The following is an 18,075-nucleotide window of genomic DNA, read 5'->3' as shown; positions in this document are numbered from 1 at the left end:
TCACAAAGTAACCATGAAACCCCAAAGGAGAACATCTTCTCTCCCTAATACTACATTTTAAAGCCCCGCTACCCTGCCTGCAGCTCATGAATGCTAAGTGCTGATTCATAGCATGCACGTGAGTGACGCATTCTAACTCAGAGGAGAATGCCTGCTGGTGTAATGCACATGTCGTAATAATTGCTTTTCTGTACTGTGTGTCATTGATGAGATGTGCTTATCAAACCTTGTTGTTTGATAAAGAAACTTTGCCTATAATTCATTCTACTTTCTCTTCCAGTGTATTTATCTTCGGCTTTGTGGCTTGTACCAGTTTTTGCCACAAGGTGTACAACTTTGAATGATGCCTCTGTAATTTTGGTTTTTCTCTGTTTTTACTAACAAAGTTACTTACATTTGTAGTCTAAGAATTACTTGGCACTTGTCTAGGAAAACTAGATTTACTGGAAATGACAATCTGCATTGTTTTGTAGAGGTACCAAAGCTTGGATGGCTGTGGCTGGTAGAGTTTCCATCCAATTGATCATCAGAGAAAGAGGAACAAATTTATTGCACATTCAGTAAAATCCAGCGTATGCTACATTTTAGACTTCCTTAACATGCTGGGATTTTGTTTTTTTTTTTGACCTATCTGCTTACATAAAATATTTATCTTTGAAAATTCACCTTTTTTTGGAACATTCAGGCAATCTAACATTAAAAGTTCAATGCACCATTTAAGTTTATAATATTTCATGTTGTATTTTCACCACACTTACATCCGAATCAATTTTTCTGATTCAAAGTTTAATGCTATCAAATAGTGACAATAAAAGTGCCAACTTAAAAATAATAATGCCTCCCAAGTGCAGAAATGTATTAGTTGTGACAGACTTCAGCAAACTAAAAATCGATGCAGAACAACCACACTGTTCATAAGAGTTTACAGAGACAAAATGATAGAATTGGGCTATATCTAAATTTCACATTTCTTCAAATTATAATTAATCTCACATTTCACATGTTTTGGAATTGATAAGAACAAACGCTTCATTGCTTTAATCTCTTGAAGAGACCCAGTCACCTGTAGGCCCCATGAGAGATCCCTGGGTTCGCCTGTGGTCCATGCCATGAGGAACCGGGCCTGCAAGCAGAGAACTCGGTGACGGCCTGGTCACATACAACGCGTTTTCTTTCAACCGCAGGGAGTCATCCTCTGTCCTGGCGAAGCCTGTCCATGTAGCATCGTGTTTCTCAACGTGTAGTTTGGGGAACCCTTGCATCAAAGTCACCCGGGGAACTTATTTACCACGTATACTCCGAGGCCCCATCCCGGGCTCCTGAGCAGACTCTGGGAGTGAGGCCTGGAAACCTGCATTAGAAAAACACTTTCCCACATGTGTCTGGGATGCAGAACAGTTGAAGGACTACTCGGAGGTTCTGCATCGTAGAGTACAAATGCCTGCTCGGTTGGCTTTGACATGTGAGTTTTACAATTTATGACAAATATTGTACCCTTTTCCTCTTACCCTCAGGACTGGTCCGTCATGTCTGTAACCTGTTCACGGAAACTGTCACGCTGTGCTTGGACGCGGACAATAAAAACAGCAACGAGACGGCGGCCGCGCTGCTGTGTTCCCTGCTTGATATTTTGCATGGCATGCTGACCTACACGTCCAGCGTCGTCCGGCTGGCTCTGCAGGTAGACAGCCTCTTCTCCCGCATCTTCAACAGCCCCACGTCATGTCACATTCCCCTTTCGTGCTCTCCTTTCTAATCCACTTCTAATGTATGTTTATTTTTGAAAAAGAACTTGTGATTCTGTAGGGAGAGCCTACCAAAGAAGCCATCTTTGGGTGACCAGTGCGTAAAGCAGATATTTGATCACCGGGTCTGAAAGGGAAGCAGGGGAGGCCTCCGCAAAGACTTAGCCAGCGCCAAGCGGGAAACGGCGCCTGGCCGAAGGATCGTTTGCCTGCCTGACGAGCACCCTCGGGTTGGCCAGGCAGGGCGGTCTCTCCTGTGAGAGGCGGGGCTGCAGCCCACCCCGACAGGATGGGCTAACTCTCCAGGAGCAGTGGGCTGAGGTCGTAGGCACACACGTGCATATGCACACTCACATTCATATACGTTTGTATCCACACATGCACGCACGCACATACACGTACATACGCGACCCGTGAACTCTTGCACTTGCTTCCCTTATGACCAGTGCCATGGATCGTAAGATGGTGTTGGGCACTAGATGTGTATTCAGCGGCTATGAGAAAGTCAATTTGCCCCAAACCAGACCTGGATTTACTAAGCATCACGTTCTAGGGAGGAGAGGGGATGTGGGTTTATTAAGTACTTTCTGTGTTAGGTGCCTCCGTGTGCCAACTTCATTTAATGTTTTCTCCAACCACCTGAGTCAGCGGATTAACTAGAGCGTGGGAAAGCACACAGCTGATACGAGCGCACTGTTATACTTTGAGTTCTGGTAAAACCGTAAGAGGTGTATGTCAAAGGGTAGCCTCCTGGCTCGAGTAGATGCAGAAGCCAAAGTGGAAACCAGACTGTCTTGATTCCTTGCCAGGTGTTGCAGTAGCAGAGCCAAGAATGAATCCCTAGACCCTGGTTTAGTCTCTGTTATTCATCATTGTGATAAATGGTAACCTTTACCCACGGTAAAGCGGCTCAAGTATTTTGCTTGTCTAGTGTGGTTTAATAAATAATTCCAAGATCTCCTCAACAAATGGGATAGTAAGTATTTAACGCAAACTTGTAAAGCCGGAAGATGAAAATAGCCTTTGAACTACCTAGTTGGTGTTTTTCCTCATCTATAATAACTCTAAATTAGCAGTAGAACATTGTTAAGTACTTGTGGAATTCTGAATTATGGATTTCTCTTAGCTTTTTCTCTCTTTTCTAGTGTCTCTTCAGAGAATAGGGTTTGTTTCCATAATGGTAGTTTTATGTAATCCTTCTGGATGGAGTCCGTAGTTACTCTCACAAGATGCTCTGATAGATCAGTCTGTAAAAGATTGTTTTGTAGATTGCAGATAAAAAGGATCAGAAGTTTAAAAATTTCAGAACAATAGAAATCCCACTTTTATTATAAGTGATTATTAGGTAGATATTCAAGGGTATTTAAAAAAAAAAAAAAACCTCCTTAATACAAAGTACTTTCTAATTCTTTTTCCATTTGCTAATATACCAATAGATTACAGTTTTTTCTCTTTTCATTTTCTTCAACACCACCGTACACTTCACTGCTATCATCTTTCTAAATCCTCCACTGTAATATTCTGCCATGTATTGCTTTTGGCCTTCACTACTGACTGTGATCTCCATGACAACTGGTGTCACTTTGAAAGAGGTGGAGTCCTTGAGACTGAATTAGGGGAAAGGGTTGGGCAAAGAAATGCAGTGTGCGTCAAAGACACGTTCTCCTAGAACACTGAGCTATAAGTATTTTCCAAACCATAAGTCGCTTCGTCCATTTATAAGCATGCTCCACACTGGGGATTCTTCTGCATTCCAGAACTTCTAATAGGAACTTCTCTAGAGGAATCGAGGGGTTGGGGGTGCCAGTGTTTAAAACGATAGTAGTGTTTAGATTTATGAAGCACTTTTTCCCCCCCAGAAAGGCAAGTGATACGATGCAGGAATGTGTATCCGGGAGGAAGTGAGCGGAGAGAGGCAGGTGTCAGCCTCTCCTTTAGGAGTTCAGTTTCTAACCCCAGCCTGCCTTGTGAAGCAGAAATGGTCCTGGCATAGAGGGGCACGTGGGCCTTGAAGGCTGGAATGCCTCGATTTCAAACCCAGCCCCACCACTTTCCACCTGTAAGACCTGGGCAAGTGACTTCACCTGTCTGAGTATCAGTTTCCTCGTATGTAAAATAGATATGACTACTCTTCGGGGTTGCCCTGGGACGTCAGTGAGAGAATAAGAGATATACCTGGCCCAGGGAAGGTAAGCAGTAAATGGATATCATTAACAGCAAGGGAAGAAAGGTGCTCACGTCCACTTCCTGTTTCCTATTTCCAGAGGGCTTCCTGTGGGCCAGGACTTCCTCCTTTCTGAGTGCTGGTGCATGGGAGGACACTCGGTTCATATTTACCGAGTAAACTAAGTCCTGTGATGATTTTGTAATGTTTGTTTTTCTTTTGCACTTCTGAGCCTAGCCTAGGGCTAGGCCCCTGCAGTTTCATCGGGGCCCAAGAGAGCAGGGGTGTGAGCTGCCAGGGAGCGTCACTTTGGTAGGGAAGATCGTCAGCACACAAAAGGTGGAGCGAACTGTCATCTCGTTACAGTCGTGAGCATGCAACCCCTGACAGGTACAGGATGCTGCAGAGTGACTATGGGAGAGGGGGACCCCAATCCAGTTTGGGGATTAGGGCAGGCAGATATTCAGTATTAAAACCTAGGTCACCGTCTGGGCCTTGTCTGCCATGTCTGAGGCGATGGGAGAGTTTGATACACTCTTCTCCCGATAGGAGGGCGGTTCAATTGCCGTTGATTTGAGGGTGCGTGGGGATCGATCGCCAGAAGACTGAAATGTGGCTGCTGAGTCCTGCTTAGTCGCAATCACACTGGAAGGCTGTCGGTGCTGTGGGCTCCATTTACTATTTTTAGCATCTCTTGGGATTATTTGGTTTGACTCCTCTGCGGCTTCCCCGTTCTGCTCATCCCCATGAACTGCCCTCTGCTGGTGGGATTTGTCTGCCACGACCTGTAATCCTCATGCCTCGCCTGTCCTTTGGAGACTTCAGCATTTCCTTATTTATGATATAATTTTCCAACTCCTTAGTGAGACATTCAAGGCCCTGCGTGATCCAGCCCCACGGCGCCTCTCCAGGTCCACCTGCCAGTCCTCCGTGCTGCCCATACCCACACCAAAGCGGTTGGTATTTTCCAAATGGGCCCCGCACCTTATCATTGTCACGCCTTCCTCCTGCGATTCCAGCACCTGAAACACTGCTGTCCACATCGTTCCTGTGGACCTCATCCCCACCATCCAGATGATCGAGAGTCCAAGGTCCCCTTCTCCTTTCCCCGCCGCTTAAACTCCGTGTCCACCTCCCTAGCAGTTTTCACACTCCGCCCCTCGCAGGCATCTGGAAGCGCGCCATCCTTTTAATTAAACCCTGAGATCCTACAGCGTGGGGAGTGAGTCTTGTCATCTGTGCCTTGCGCGTGTGCGCAGGATGGTGTTGGGGGAGCATCGTGAGCGTGAACTTGGTCTGGGCCACACCGTTTCCGGTCGTGCTCCACCGTGTTTAAACCTGCTTGGGCCTCAGACTGCAGCTGCTTGAGGGATTGACTTTCTCTTGTGTCTACGGACGCCTTACCTCTGTGTTTAACAAGCCTCCTTTGAGTGCCTCCCCCATGCACTGGACTCAAGTAGCGAAGCTAAACGTGATAGAAATGTGTTATCCCTGAGCTTTTTTATCCTGAAGAATTAGCTGTATTCCTTTGATCTTATTTGGGGTGATGCTGTATTGCCATTTAATATTACATATGGCCCATAAGTTGATATTCTCAGGTTTTATATGTTTAAAACTATTAAATTTATATTTCCACGTAGAGTTTTCTCCTGAGATCCATACTCAGCAGCTTCCTCAACATGACAACTAGAATGTCCCATAACCGACAGGAATTCAGTGTGTCCACAGCAGAACTCAGAATGCACCTCCCTGCAGCATTCTCCTGCGAGCAGACCCCACCACCCTCCTTTTGCTGTGCAAACTGCAAACCTGGGAGTCATTCTTAGCATTTCTCTCTCTTCCGTATTCCACATCTGACCTGTTGTCACAAAATAATGTCGATTTTTACCTTTGATATCTAACAAAGCCAGCCACTTCTCTCAAGCGCCGCTGGTACCCCACCGTGGTCTACTATCTGTCTTCTCTTGCCTGGACTGTAACAGCCGGGTGGGCCAAGAACACTGGGTGGCTAGGACGGGGGGCGGCGAGTTACAAAAAGCGGTCAGTGGGACCAGGGCGAAGGCAGAGGACCTGGATGGAGAGGACAGTTGCAGTTTCATGGCAGAGATGGGGTTTTCTTGCTGTGGAAAGTACCTTTTGCAAAATGCACAGAGGGCCACAGATCCGAGAATCAAAAGAGGCTGGCTTGAGGAGGTGTGATGTTGGGGACCTGGAGGATACTGAGCAGAGGCAGGCCTCGGCCCCTCGTTTGTTACTCAGCGTCTGTGTTTATTCTTTTGGTAAGGAAGACCGTCCGTGCAGGGATCCCCTTGGTGCACAGGGCCCACATTTTTTGTGGTGAGAGTTGAATGTGTGCTTGGCACGTACCTTCCTGTCGTGCGAAGCTGCGGCATTCCGTTTCTGGAACCCTTGGCAACTTTGCAAGGAGGTGGTGTGAATACCAGTGGCGGGGTCTGGATGTTTCTTGGTGACAATAACAAGTGACTGTGTAGATCTTAGAAGACCTGAAGGACCCATGCACATCCTGCAGGTGAAGTGGTACCCTGTGTGCTTGTTCTTGTGGCCCCATCTGTTTGCCTACCTGTGTTTGGACAGGAAGCAGTGACACCATGCCCTGACTGTCTTGGTGCTGGTTTGCAAATCTGCCTTCCCTTTCCTGAGGGAGGATCGGTCTGCTTTAAGGGATCATGTATTCACGTGAAAAGCCCGATATTCTGTCTCAAATTGTGCTTCAGAAAGTGGGACTTAACAGCCAAGATTTGGAAAGGTTCAGACCTCTGGGATAGTGCTACCCGTTTGTTTTCTAGAAGGAAATTCTGCCATCATTTCCCTTGGCAGAGAGGTGCAGGTTGTCAAAAGGCAGGCATCTGATTTTCAGTGAAGTTCTGAACCAAAGAAAGCAGGCAACTCGAATTATGCCTGTGGGCCTGAGTGCAGATGAAGCTTGGCATTTATGGGAAGGGCCCTGGAGTCCAGCTTAATGACGTGGGGTGGGACAGCCTGCAGCCTGATCTCAAGGTTCTGGCAAAGGTCATTACCTAAAATCAGTTTCGTTTCTTCTGAGAGAATGTAAAAATGGAGGAAGTATGTGAATGAAATGCGTCTGTACCATAACAAACACAATCAATAATCAGTGCCTTTTTCAATATGAAATTATTGATCTCTATGATAGAAATCTCTGGAATTAGCTCTATAAAACTCCTGGAAGAAGACAACACTTAAATGCACTCACTTCTCATTTCTTATATGCATTGCTGTTCAAGCCCATGCTAACTGAGCAATGTAGACTTATATCTGAAGAATATTCGTGCAGGAGTACATTGGACAAACGTTCTAGGCGTCATTTGAGCAAGTGTGTACACACACAGGAGGAAAGCACAGCAAAATGCATTTGGTGCGCTTTATCTAATGTGCGTAAAAATGCCCAGGAGAGATGAGCATGTGTGATTTGGAGTCACGCAAGCCTAGGTTTATCCTCCGGCTTTGTCACCCATTACTCTGTGAGACTTGACGCAAACGAGTTTTCTGAGCTTCAGTTTTCTCTCCTGGAAAATGGGGCTAAGAGCATCTAGCGTTAGGATGGTTGGAAAGGAATCGCTCACCCGCCGCCATATGTGAATAGCAACATCATTCCTCCAGCGGCAGCCCTCGTGGTTGCTTGATCCATGGACCACCCAGGCCTGCCTCTGTAGCCTGAGCTGGTGGCAGTGGCAGCACATGCCCTCTCTGTCATGTGGTAGCAAAGCATAACTTCTCTTTGGGAGCCGAGGGAGAATACTTCCTCAGCCCCCTTTACCTGCTAGGCTGAGGGGCGCTGTCTCCCAGGATGGAGCTGACTAATCTCTAAGATATGCTGTCTTTTCTCTTCCCCCTGTTCCAGGCGCAGAAGACTGGCTCAGGAGGGGACACGCAGGCCGCAGAAGACCTGCTGCTGCTCAGCAAGCCTCTGACAGACCTCATTAGCCTGCTCATTCCGCTGGTAAGGGCTCACCTGTGCATGTGTCTTTCAGAACATCGCTGAGGTGGAAGTAATTTTATTTGAATTTCATGATGTCCTGAGTGTCTATGCTATTTTAATTCCTTTCAAAACTAGAACTAGAAGAATTTTCAGAAGATTATTTGGCCCGGAATTACTAAATTTTGACTTTATTTTAAAACCAGGTGGCTTAGCACTTATTTAAATGGATATTTAAGCAGGGCAGGCTCTCAAATCCTTCTTGATGAATGTGAGGTAAAAAAAAATTTGAGAAATGAATTCCAGGAAGGGAAAAAAAATCCATTATATAAGGATCAGGTCTCTTTCAAAAAGACATTTTAGGGTTATGTTTGGCATATAGGGCTCCCCAGAAATGAAGTGCAGACAGACCCGGAGCATTTCCCCTCAATCTTCACAGAAATAGAGCGAAATAAGTGAAATTAGGTGAAAACAGGTAAGACTATACAAGATCGCTGACTATGTGAAAAGAACCCAATAGAAACTTGGAGTTTGGACCAACCCAATCATTTTAGCCGAATTTAAAGGGGACCCAATGTGTAGACACATGACTCCTACCCGTGGACAAAGCAGTCCGTCAGAGTGTCGGCCGATGACATCTCCTAAGTCCCCCTGAAAACCTCTCCAGATACGGGGACCCAAGGACAAGGGGTGGCGGGAACCTGAGGGAGCACACGCTGGGGCCTCCACCCTTTGTGGGGCGACAGCACCTCGGTTTTGCCTTTTTGGGTTTGCCTTTTTCTGCCCTCTGGCTCAAAGGCAGGCAAGTGCACTTTGGATGGATAATTCTATAGATGTAACTGTATTCATCAAATAAAGGTTTGGTTCAACTGAGAAAGAAAAAGTGGGGGAAAGCGGTAAATCGGTCATTACTGGGTTGTATTAAATAATAGCATATATGGAATAGAGCATTCACAGGGAAAAGTGGCAGTGGGCTCGCAGCAAAGTGAGGGAGCAGCCCAAACCCCAGAGAACCGAGTGCGTGCCCCCTCAGAGGGGCAGGATCTCTGGGGCAGAACTGCGCAGGAAGTTGCAGGGAAAATGGCCACACTTGCCATGGCTCCAGCTCGGAGTTGGGGAGCTGAACCCCGACAGCCAGCTCTCACAGCCAAGGGCAGGAAACGGATGAGGTTCCAGGGGATAGAGAAGGACCAGCACAAACCACACACTCTTATATGACACTCAGAACCGCCCCATTCAATTAAAATGCATATATACATTGCATGGATACTGATAACAATACATTATGTATTGGATAATTATATTTATAGCAACTAAGATTTAAAAATCGTTTAAGATGGATGAAGAATCCATTATAGGTCAACTTCTAAGACACACTATGTCATATATATATTTTATAGACAAGGTTTTGGCGTTTCCCGCATTCTGTGGTTTGTTTTCTCTTAATAGGTGAATTTATTCCAACTGGATTTATTGTTAAATTGATTGTTGGTCTTAATTTTATTATTTTTTATTTCCATTCTAAATGTCTTCCTATATTTAAGCGTAGGGTTTAATACATGTGTGTGTGCGTACACACACACAGTCTTTAATAGGACAAAAGAGAAAGATTCTACAATGATAAAGAATAAAATCCACAGGAGCCTTTTTGTGCCAAATATCAGAGCATAGAACAATATAAAGAGAAGGACAAAAAACATACAAGGGGACATCAACAACAACAACACAATAGTATTGAAAGATTTGACACATCTTTCTCATTGCTTGACAGACCCAAGTGCATAAATAATGGTGTAGAGCAGGAGCTGACAAACCAGGGCCTGTGGACTGACTCTGGCTCACTGCCTATTTTTGTAAATAAAGTTTTATCGAATGCAGCCCACAGACAATCTATTTACACATTGTCTATGGCCACTTTTGCACCTCAGTGGTAGTCGAGTTACAACAGAGACCTTAAGTGCACAAGCCTAATGATTTACTGTCTGGCTCTTTATAGAAAAATTTGCTGACTCTTATATAGCAGATATGAAAATTTTAATAAGATTGGTCTGATAGAAATATATCCATCTTTCTACCCTGAAAACAGAGACCGCACCTTCTTTTCGATTTTCCGGAAACATTTTTAGGAACTTAAATATGCATTAGGTTAAAAGAATATCAATCATTTCTCATGAGTGGAAATCATATAGATCACATTCTTTAACCATAATACAAACTAGAAGGAAAAAAATAAAAACAATCGAAGATGGTCTGTTAATGAATACTATCCGTGAGTATAATCAAAGAATAAGACATTGTGATTATATAAGTCTGGGTCCAGTCAGAGCACAGAAGCCGCACAGTGATGTAAACAGAATTTTAATGTAAAGAATGATTAAGCTATGACAGAGAGTGACTGTAAGATTTAGAAAGAACTCTATAAGGTACTCTGAAGCTGAGGAAGAGTACCCAGCGAAGAACAAACTTGACAGGACAGCCCTGTCCCCAAGGCTGCAGGTCAGACCTCATTGGAGAAGGCATGGTTCAGCCCATGGAAATGGATGTGTCTTCCGGGCTGCCCAGGCCAGAGCTAGTCCACTGTCCCTGGAAAGCAGGAGGCTGCCCTCCAGGGTGCAGGAGGATCCCAGCCAGTGGGTGGGCACGAAAGGGAAACAGGGTCCTGCTGTTGGTGGGAGGTCTGGAGTGCCCAGTGTTTGTGTAGAGAGGACTACGGGAGACAAATCTGTGAGGCAGGCAAGCAGAGAAGTTGGGGTGCCCCTGCACATGGGGAGCCTAGAGAGCCCCGTCTCCACTGGGGAGGGCAATGGGGCTGTGATCACAGGCCAGGCTGGGATGAGAGTTGAGAGGCCACACGTTCTCGGCCCATGGTTAGGTCAGGTCTCCACTAGATGCCATCACGCCCACACTTAGGACCCACAGTGCAGCTGCCAGAAATAGCAGGAGAGAAAACCCCTTCTACCAGTAGTGTATCCTCTGAAATTTTTCCCGGCTCTTCGGGGCTCTGAATTCCTGTTATTATTAGTAACTTGATCACACTTAGGTTCTAATATGTTGGCCAGACACCTGCCTAACATGTGTGAACTGTGTTGTGTGCCTACACATTTATCACTAGAGTCATTAAGTTTATAGATGGCCTGCAATAAGAACATTGCAGTACATCTTCTCAGGAAAAGATTTTAACATGTTTATAGCTGTGTATAAAGTGAAGAGAAATAGTAATATAGCTATCGAGGAACCACTCTAGAACAAATACAGACCAAGGACAAATTTTACAGTGGCTGTTAAAAACTGTAATAGGTACAGAACAAGGTCCTGGAATTGTTTTTCCATGGGGAAAAAGAAACAGACTTTCAGTTTGTTTCTGACTTGGATAATGTTGGAAGTATTTTGCCTGAAAGCAGGTAAATGAACTTGTTAGCTTTTGAGGTTCTTTCCAGATATAAAAGTAAACATACTCATCCTTTAGAGAATATGAAACCTGTCAAACCATAATATATGACCTATATTTATGCCATACACTGTAGAAGCATCCTAGCGAAATGCAGGTATAAGGTAGTGATTCTTAGTCTGTTCTGAGTGAACCGCTTTGAGATTGATGATCCTGGACTTTCTTCCTAGAAAAATGCCTGGACTCACTCATGTGCAAAGTTCTGCACACAATTCACAATTTCAGGGGGATCTTGGAATCCTCAGTTGAGAAACATAATATAGGATATGGTTAATGAAATATACACCAAGTTGACCATGAAAGATAAAGCAAGGTAATTGTTTGACCGAAATATTTTATTTTTTAAAAGGAGAAAATGGGAAGCCAGGTTGGTTGTTTTTGTTGTTGTTGTTAAGTTTTGAGAACTCTACATATTCTGGATAATGTGAGGTGTTAAATATATGATTTGAAAATGATTTGAAAATGTTTTCTCCCATTCTGTGGGTTGCTGTTTCACTGTGTAGATATTGCCATTTGAGGCACAAATTTTTTTTTTTAATTTTCATGAATTCCAATTTGGCCGTGCAAATTTTCCATTTGTTGCCTATGCGTTGGTGTCATAGTCAATAAATTATTGCCAAATCCAATGTCATGAAAGTTCGCCCTGTGTTTCTTCTAAGAATTTTATAGTTTTAGGTCTTACACTTAGGTCTTTCATCTTTTTTGAGTTAATTTTTGCATATAGTGTTAGGTAAAGATCTAATTTAAGTCATTTGCATGTGGACATCCAGGTTTCCCAGCACCATTGGTTGAAAAGACTGTCCTTTCTCCGTCGAATGGCCTTGGCACCCTTGTCAAAAATCATTTGACTATATATATGTGAGTAGTGATGTCTGGGTTCTCTATATCATTGGTCACTATATCAGTCTTTATGCAAGTACCACACTGACTTAATTACTGTTGTTTTATAGTAAGTTTTTAAATCAAGAAATCTGAGCCCTCCATTTTTTAAAATACGATTGTTTTATCTATTTTGCGTCATGTGAATTTTGGGATAGGTTTTTTATTTCTGCAAAATCATCATTGAAATTTTGATAGGGTTCACATTGAATCTGTAGGTTGCTTTGGGTAGTATTGTTTTGGGTATTAATTTATATATTGTATTGATTGATTTCATATGTTGAACCATCCTTGCATTCCAAGAATAAATCCCACTTTCATAGATTACACCAGGAATAAATGATGATGTATTATACTTTTAATACGGTGGTTAGTTTGGTTTAAAAATATTTTGTAGAGGATTTTCGCATCATTATTCATCATTATTCATCGGGAATATTGGTCCATCCTTGTGGTGTCTTTGTCTGGCTTTGTTATGAGGATAATGCTGGCTTTATAGAACAAGTTAAGAATTTCAATTTTGGGGAAAAAGTTTAAGAAGAATTGGTTTTAGTTCTTTAAATGTTTGATAGAATTCACCAGTGAAGCCATCACATCACGTTCAGGGCTTTTCTTTGTCAGGAGATTTTTGATTACTGATTCAGTATCTTTCTTAGTTATAGTTTATTCACATTTTCTTTTTCTTTATGGTTGAGTCATGGTAGGTTTTGTGTTTCTAGGAATTTTTCTCTTTCATCTAGGTTACTCAATTTGTTGGTGTATAATTTTTCATAGTACTCTCTTACAACACTTTTTTAATTCTGTAGAATTGGTAGAATGTCCCTACTTTCATTTTTGATTTTAGTAATTTGAGTCTCTTTCTGTGTGTGTATGTATGTGTGTGCACGCACACGTGTATGTGTGTGTGCGTGTGTGGCGTGTGTGTGTGTGTGTCTCTCTCTCTCTCTCTCGCTTATCCATCTAGCTAAAGGTTTGTTCATTTTGTTGATCTCTTCACAGAACCAAATTCTGGTTTCACGGATTTTTTTCTATCATTTTTCTATTCTCTATTTCATTTATCTCTGCTCTAATGTTTTTTTTTCCCCCTACCTTCTGTTTGCTTTGGGTTTAGTTTTCTTCTTTTTGTATTTTCTTGAGTTGTAAAGCTGGGTTGTCGATTTGAGATCTTTCTTGTCTTTCCATGTAAAAGTGTTTACAGCTATAAATTTACCTCTCTATGTCTTTCATCAAATTTGGGAAGTTTTCAGCCAATATTTCTTTAAATCATTTCTCTACCCTTTCTCTTCTTCTGGAACTTTCACAGTGTATATGTTGGTCCACTTGATAGGATCCCATAGGTCTCTTAGACTGTGTTTATTTTTCTTTTATTTATTTCTGTTTTTCAGACTTGATAATTTTCATTTTCCTATCTTCATGTTCACTAATTCTTTCTTTGTGCTCAAATCTGCCTTTGAATATCTCTAGTGAAATTTTCAGTGCATTTATTGTACTTTTCATTTCCATAATTTGGTTTTGGTTTCTTTTCAGGTTTTTATATCTGATGTTTCCATTTTGTTCATATACTGTTTTCTTGACTTTCTTCACAACTTCCTTTAAGTTTTTGAGAGCATCTTTAAGGTAGTTGTTTTAAAGTCTTTGTCTAGGAGGTTTGTCATCAGGATTTTTCAGGAACAGTTTCTGTTGATTTACTTTTTTCCTTTGAATAGGCCGTGCTTACCTGTTTCTTTGTATGCCTTGGGATGATCCTAAATTGAAGTGATCAGTTAATCAAGTAGACATAAGTCTTAAACAAACTACATGAAACCAAAAGTGTTAGAAGTGCAATTATAAAAGATAAATCTAGTTTTAGTCAGAGATTTCAATACCCTTATTTTTATAACTCATAGAACAGGTTGAAAAAGAATCAACAAGGAAATAGTAGACTTGAGCAACACTGTCATCCAGCTGGACCTGAACGGCGTCATAGAACACTCAGCTAAAGAAAAAAACAGTCTTTCAAGTGCACACTGAGCATTTTACCAAGATAGACCATATTCTGAGCCTTAAAATAAGTCTCAACAAATTTAAAAATGATTCATGTCATGTATATTCTCCTACCATCATGGAATTAAATTTGAATTCAATAAAAGATATTTGGGAAATCCCAAAATATTTGGAACTAAATAACACATTCCTAAATAATTATGGATCAGATTAAAAATTAGAAAGTATTCTGAACTAAATATGAATGAAAATACCACATATGAGAATTTGTCCTATGCTGGGAAAACAGTACTTAAGAGGAGGAAAATTTATAGCTCTACTCCTATGTTAGGAAAGGAGAATGGTCTCAAATCAATGACCTCAACTCCTGCCTTAAGAGTCTAGAAATAGAAGAGCAAATTACTCTGAAACTACTATAATCAAAATAGTGAGGCATTAGTGAAAAGATTGTTTTGACGGTCATGGGTATGCTCCTTATGTTAATTGCCGTATACCTTAAGCCTGGCCATTGCAAGCTCTCAATAAATAATTGTGGGATGCATGAATAAGATATACTAAGTGCCAACATCTAGTTACAAAACAAAATTATAATGTGAGCTAATTTATGTCGTGCTTTATATACGTTTATATAAAGTGCACGAAAAGAAGTGAGGGTGGAGTGATTTATACCAAGTGCTTAACAGGGTATTTCTCAACATTTTTTAATTTAAAAAAAAGATACCTTTCTGTGCTATCTCCCTCCTTTTTGCTTTTTTCGTTATTATAAACAATTTCAAAATATACGATAGAGTTATTTCATCTTGAAAAAAATAAACAAATGAACAAAAATCCTGACTTTTAATTCCCCCCAAGTTGAGGACCTTCTCTCCTGGTCAGAAGCTGGCTTCAGAGTCATCTCTCACCCTGCATCAGTGGGGACCAAAGGGTCCCCTCTTGCTCTGCCCAGAGTATATTGTGTAAGGTACAGAAGCAAAGCAAGGCTGAGCAGCTGACTGCCAGTTCTTTTCCCTCTAAAGGTACCTAAATTTCTCACCATCAGATGGAGAGAAGTATCTAGGGTATAATTTTGGCTTCAGAATCTTGAGCATTTTTCTTAATATACCTTATCATTTTTGATGAACAGTGAATTTTTTTTTTTCTAAATTTAGGATCTGAAATGTCAGAGTCAAATCAGATAGATAGCGCCAAGATTTTTGGGTAATTCAGAAGCACATCTATCTCACTCTCTCTGCCAGTGGCCAGCACAGTCACTGCAACTCGTAAGTTCTCGAGGTAGCTGCTATAAACAGAATTCACTCTTTAATTCTGCCAGTAAAGGTTCTGTTGAATGGAAACACAGAACAAGTTGGTTGAATTTCCTGTGGCAATAAATTGACTCCGTAATGCTATAATAAACTTTTTCTTTTTGGTCCTCCAAAATAAACAGGTAGATATGACTAAAACAACATAAAACTTTATGTTGAACTTAAAATTGTTGTTCTTCTACTTTTAGACTCAGTAAGTTCCATGTCTTGGCACCTGTGCTACATCCATGCAATGATAAGAATAGTAATTTCTTTTATAAAAAAGCAGATGTGTTTTTTTCTTGTTTTTTTGTTTTTTGTTTTTCGAATCTATATTACTTGTGACGATTGCCATTTGTAATTAATTCTTGGTGCTTTTCCTGAGGCAGCTGAATTGTGTCCCTCTCCTGCAGAGGACACATCACCAGCAGCAGCCCCTGAATCTGATCTCTGCTGTCCAAGAGCATGGCTGCCTGTCCCCTTCCCAAGTAGGCCATTTTAGGCAGATGGCTCCTAACATGTCCTTATCCAGTGACACAGTGCATAAGGGCACCTTTTCATCCAGATCATTTGAAAGATTCACTGGGAGTTAGAATGACCATTTTCTGCCCACAAGCCAGTGGTTGGACTCGAAGATCCGTCCTGGCCCTTCAAGCTCTGTCATTTTAAAATTCGCTCGAGATGATGACATGGTGTAGTGTTTTTAAAACGCATCAACAAAAGCATTCTGAAGGAATATCGGTTACATACAGTTCCATTTTCCTACCTTTAAGGTATCATTTCGGCCAGAAAATAATTGTGTTCACATTGAGTGCGGTTACAATTTATTTTCACATAGAGTTTTAGCAATTTTTGACTTATTTTGGGTCCTGCCTACATGATCTGGTGAAATAAACTGAGAAATATCAACCTTGATTGACTTGACCTTATTAGCATATTTCTTAGAAATCTGTGTGTCGTTATTTTGGGTTGGAAGCATGTGCATATCTTCTCATAGGTATTTTTATTTCCACTTTGATTGAATTCCCTAGGGTCATTAGTAGTTAGGTTTCCATAGTTTCTGTCTGTCTTTGAGATTAAGTTGTCTTCAGGAACAGTAGCCTGACATCACTAAAGACTTGGCATGTGGAATTCATTTTCTGTGATCACTCTACCAGCAGGGGCATGCCCGTTAGATGGCATGCTTTCAAATGCAGCAGAGGCCATTCACTTTACAGAGAAGGAAATTTAAGTATAAATTGTTTGGTTAAGTTATTCCTATCTTTCTTTTTGTCAGTGTGAATTGAGGGGTAAAATTTTCAATCCATATCTTTTTTATAATTAGGGTTTAGCTCGTAATTAAAGATATACTTGAGGCAAAATAGGAAACTCACATTTCATGTAAATGACACCTCAAAGCTATTTTGGAATGAGAAGACCAAGATAATTACAAAATCCATCATGCAGAAACACTCCAAATACAGAAAATTCAGTGTTTAACCCAGTGATCAGTTTTTCGTAATTTATCACCGAGAGAAAAATAAATCGAATGTTTAAGAACTAAAATCCATTTTCCCGTAGATTATTATTTAAAAAGCAATTCAAACTAACACACTTCGACAGTTAACTCTGGGAAAATCTAAAATACTGAAATTTAAAATAATAATAAAGTAGTATATTTTCATGCTTAGATTTCACATATATAATGTCAAAAACTAAAAATGAAAAATTAGTTGACTATCCTGGTATATAGACAGAATAGCTCTCTTCTGAGTTTACTGTTTCTGCATGATTTATAGTACTTTACATTTTTTTTCTCCAAATATTTTGGATGTTTGGCAAAGAGATTCTATGTGCTAATGTGTTTTTTAATCATAAAAATTACATACGCTCATTAAGAGTAATTCAAACTCTTCAAAAGGGTTAAAAATTGAAAAGTAAACATCCTTTTCCCTATTTAGACCCACAGGAAAAAAAAAATGTAGGCTTTTATAATTATATGTATATTTGTGTACGTATATAGATATGTGCATATAAATGAACGTGCCGCGGTCCAGCCACGACAGGATCCAGGGGGCCCCGAAGGTGGGCAAGGCGTCGGCGCGGGAGACAGTCGACTACACAACTCAGAGGCGGTGTGACACTGTTCCGTTTTATTGTGATTTGAGTACAACTTTTATACTTTTTATTTTGGCATTTGATTATACTTTGTTGTTAAGGTAGCAGGGAGTTACATTTCTGTGGTTAGGCAAAGCAGAAAATCTTATAGAGTATATTATTATTAATGTTCATGATTAACTAGTACATTTTTCTCTCAATCATTAGAACAGAACTACCTGATGGAACAATCTAAACTTTTAATTCTTATATCTATTACGTAAGATACAGTTTGATTTAAGTAAAGGTGATAGATAGGTGTATCCATAACAGCAGGCATTGGCTTGTGGGCAGACATTGTTCTTCTTTCTGCCTGAAGAAATCTTTTAAATGCTATTTGATTTATGCTATATCTAAAGTTCAAGCTGAACCTTTCTCATAGCTGTTCAAAAGTTTCCTTGGTGCAGTAATGAGGAAAATATTTATAAAAATAAGTTTTACAAAGCTGCTTTCATAAGCTAAGTTTCTGTTCCTTTGTTTTT

The 18,075-nt window shown here is 41.1% G+C and overlaps 1 protein-coding gene across 1 annotated transcript in view; it reads left to right on the top strand.

Annotated features, from left to right (window-relative positions):
• Window positions 1-18,075, top strand: part of ULK4 (unc-51 like kinase 4) — a 386,787-nt gene that overhangs the window by 257,637 nt on the left and 111,075 nt on the right. The window contains 2 exon segments of the mRNA XM_015591710.2: window positions 1,515-1,681; window positions 7,790-7,888. Coding sequence (XP_015447196.1) covers window positions 1,515-1,681; window positions 7,790-7,888 — 266 coding nt within the window.

The sequence above is a fragment of the Pteropus alecto genome, unplaced genomic scaffold, assembly GCF_000325575.1.
Source record: "Pteropus alecto unplaced genomic scaffold, ASM32557v1 scaffold156, whole genome shotgun sequence".
In the NCBI taxonomy this organism is placed as follows: Eukaryota; Metazoa; Chordata; class Mammalia; order Chiroptera; family Pteropodidae; genus Pteropus; species Pteropus alecto.
Note: the sequence above shows the minus strand (reverse complement) of the source record. Positions and strands in the feature narration are given on the sequence as shown.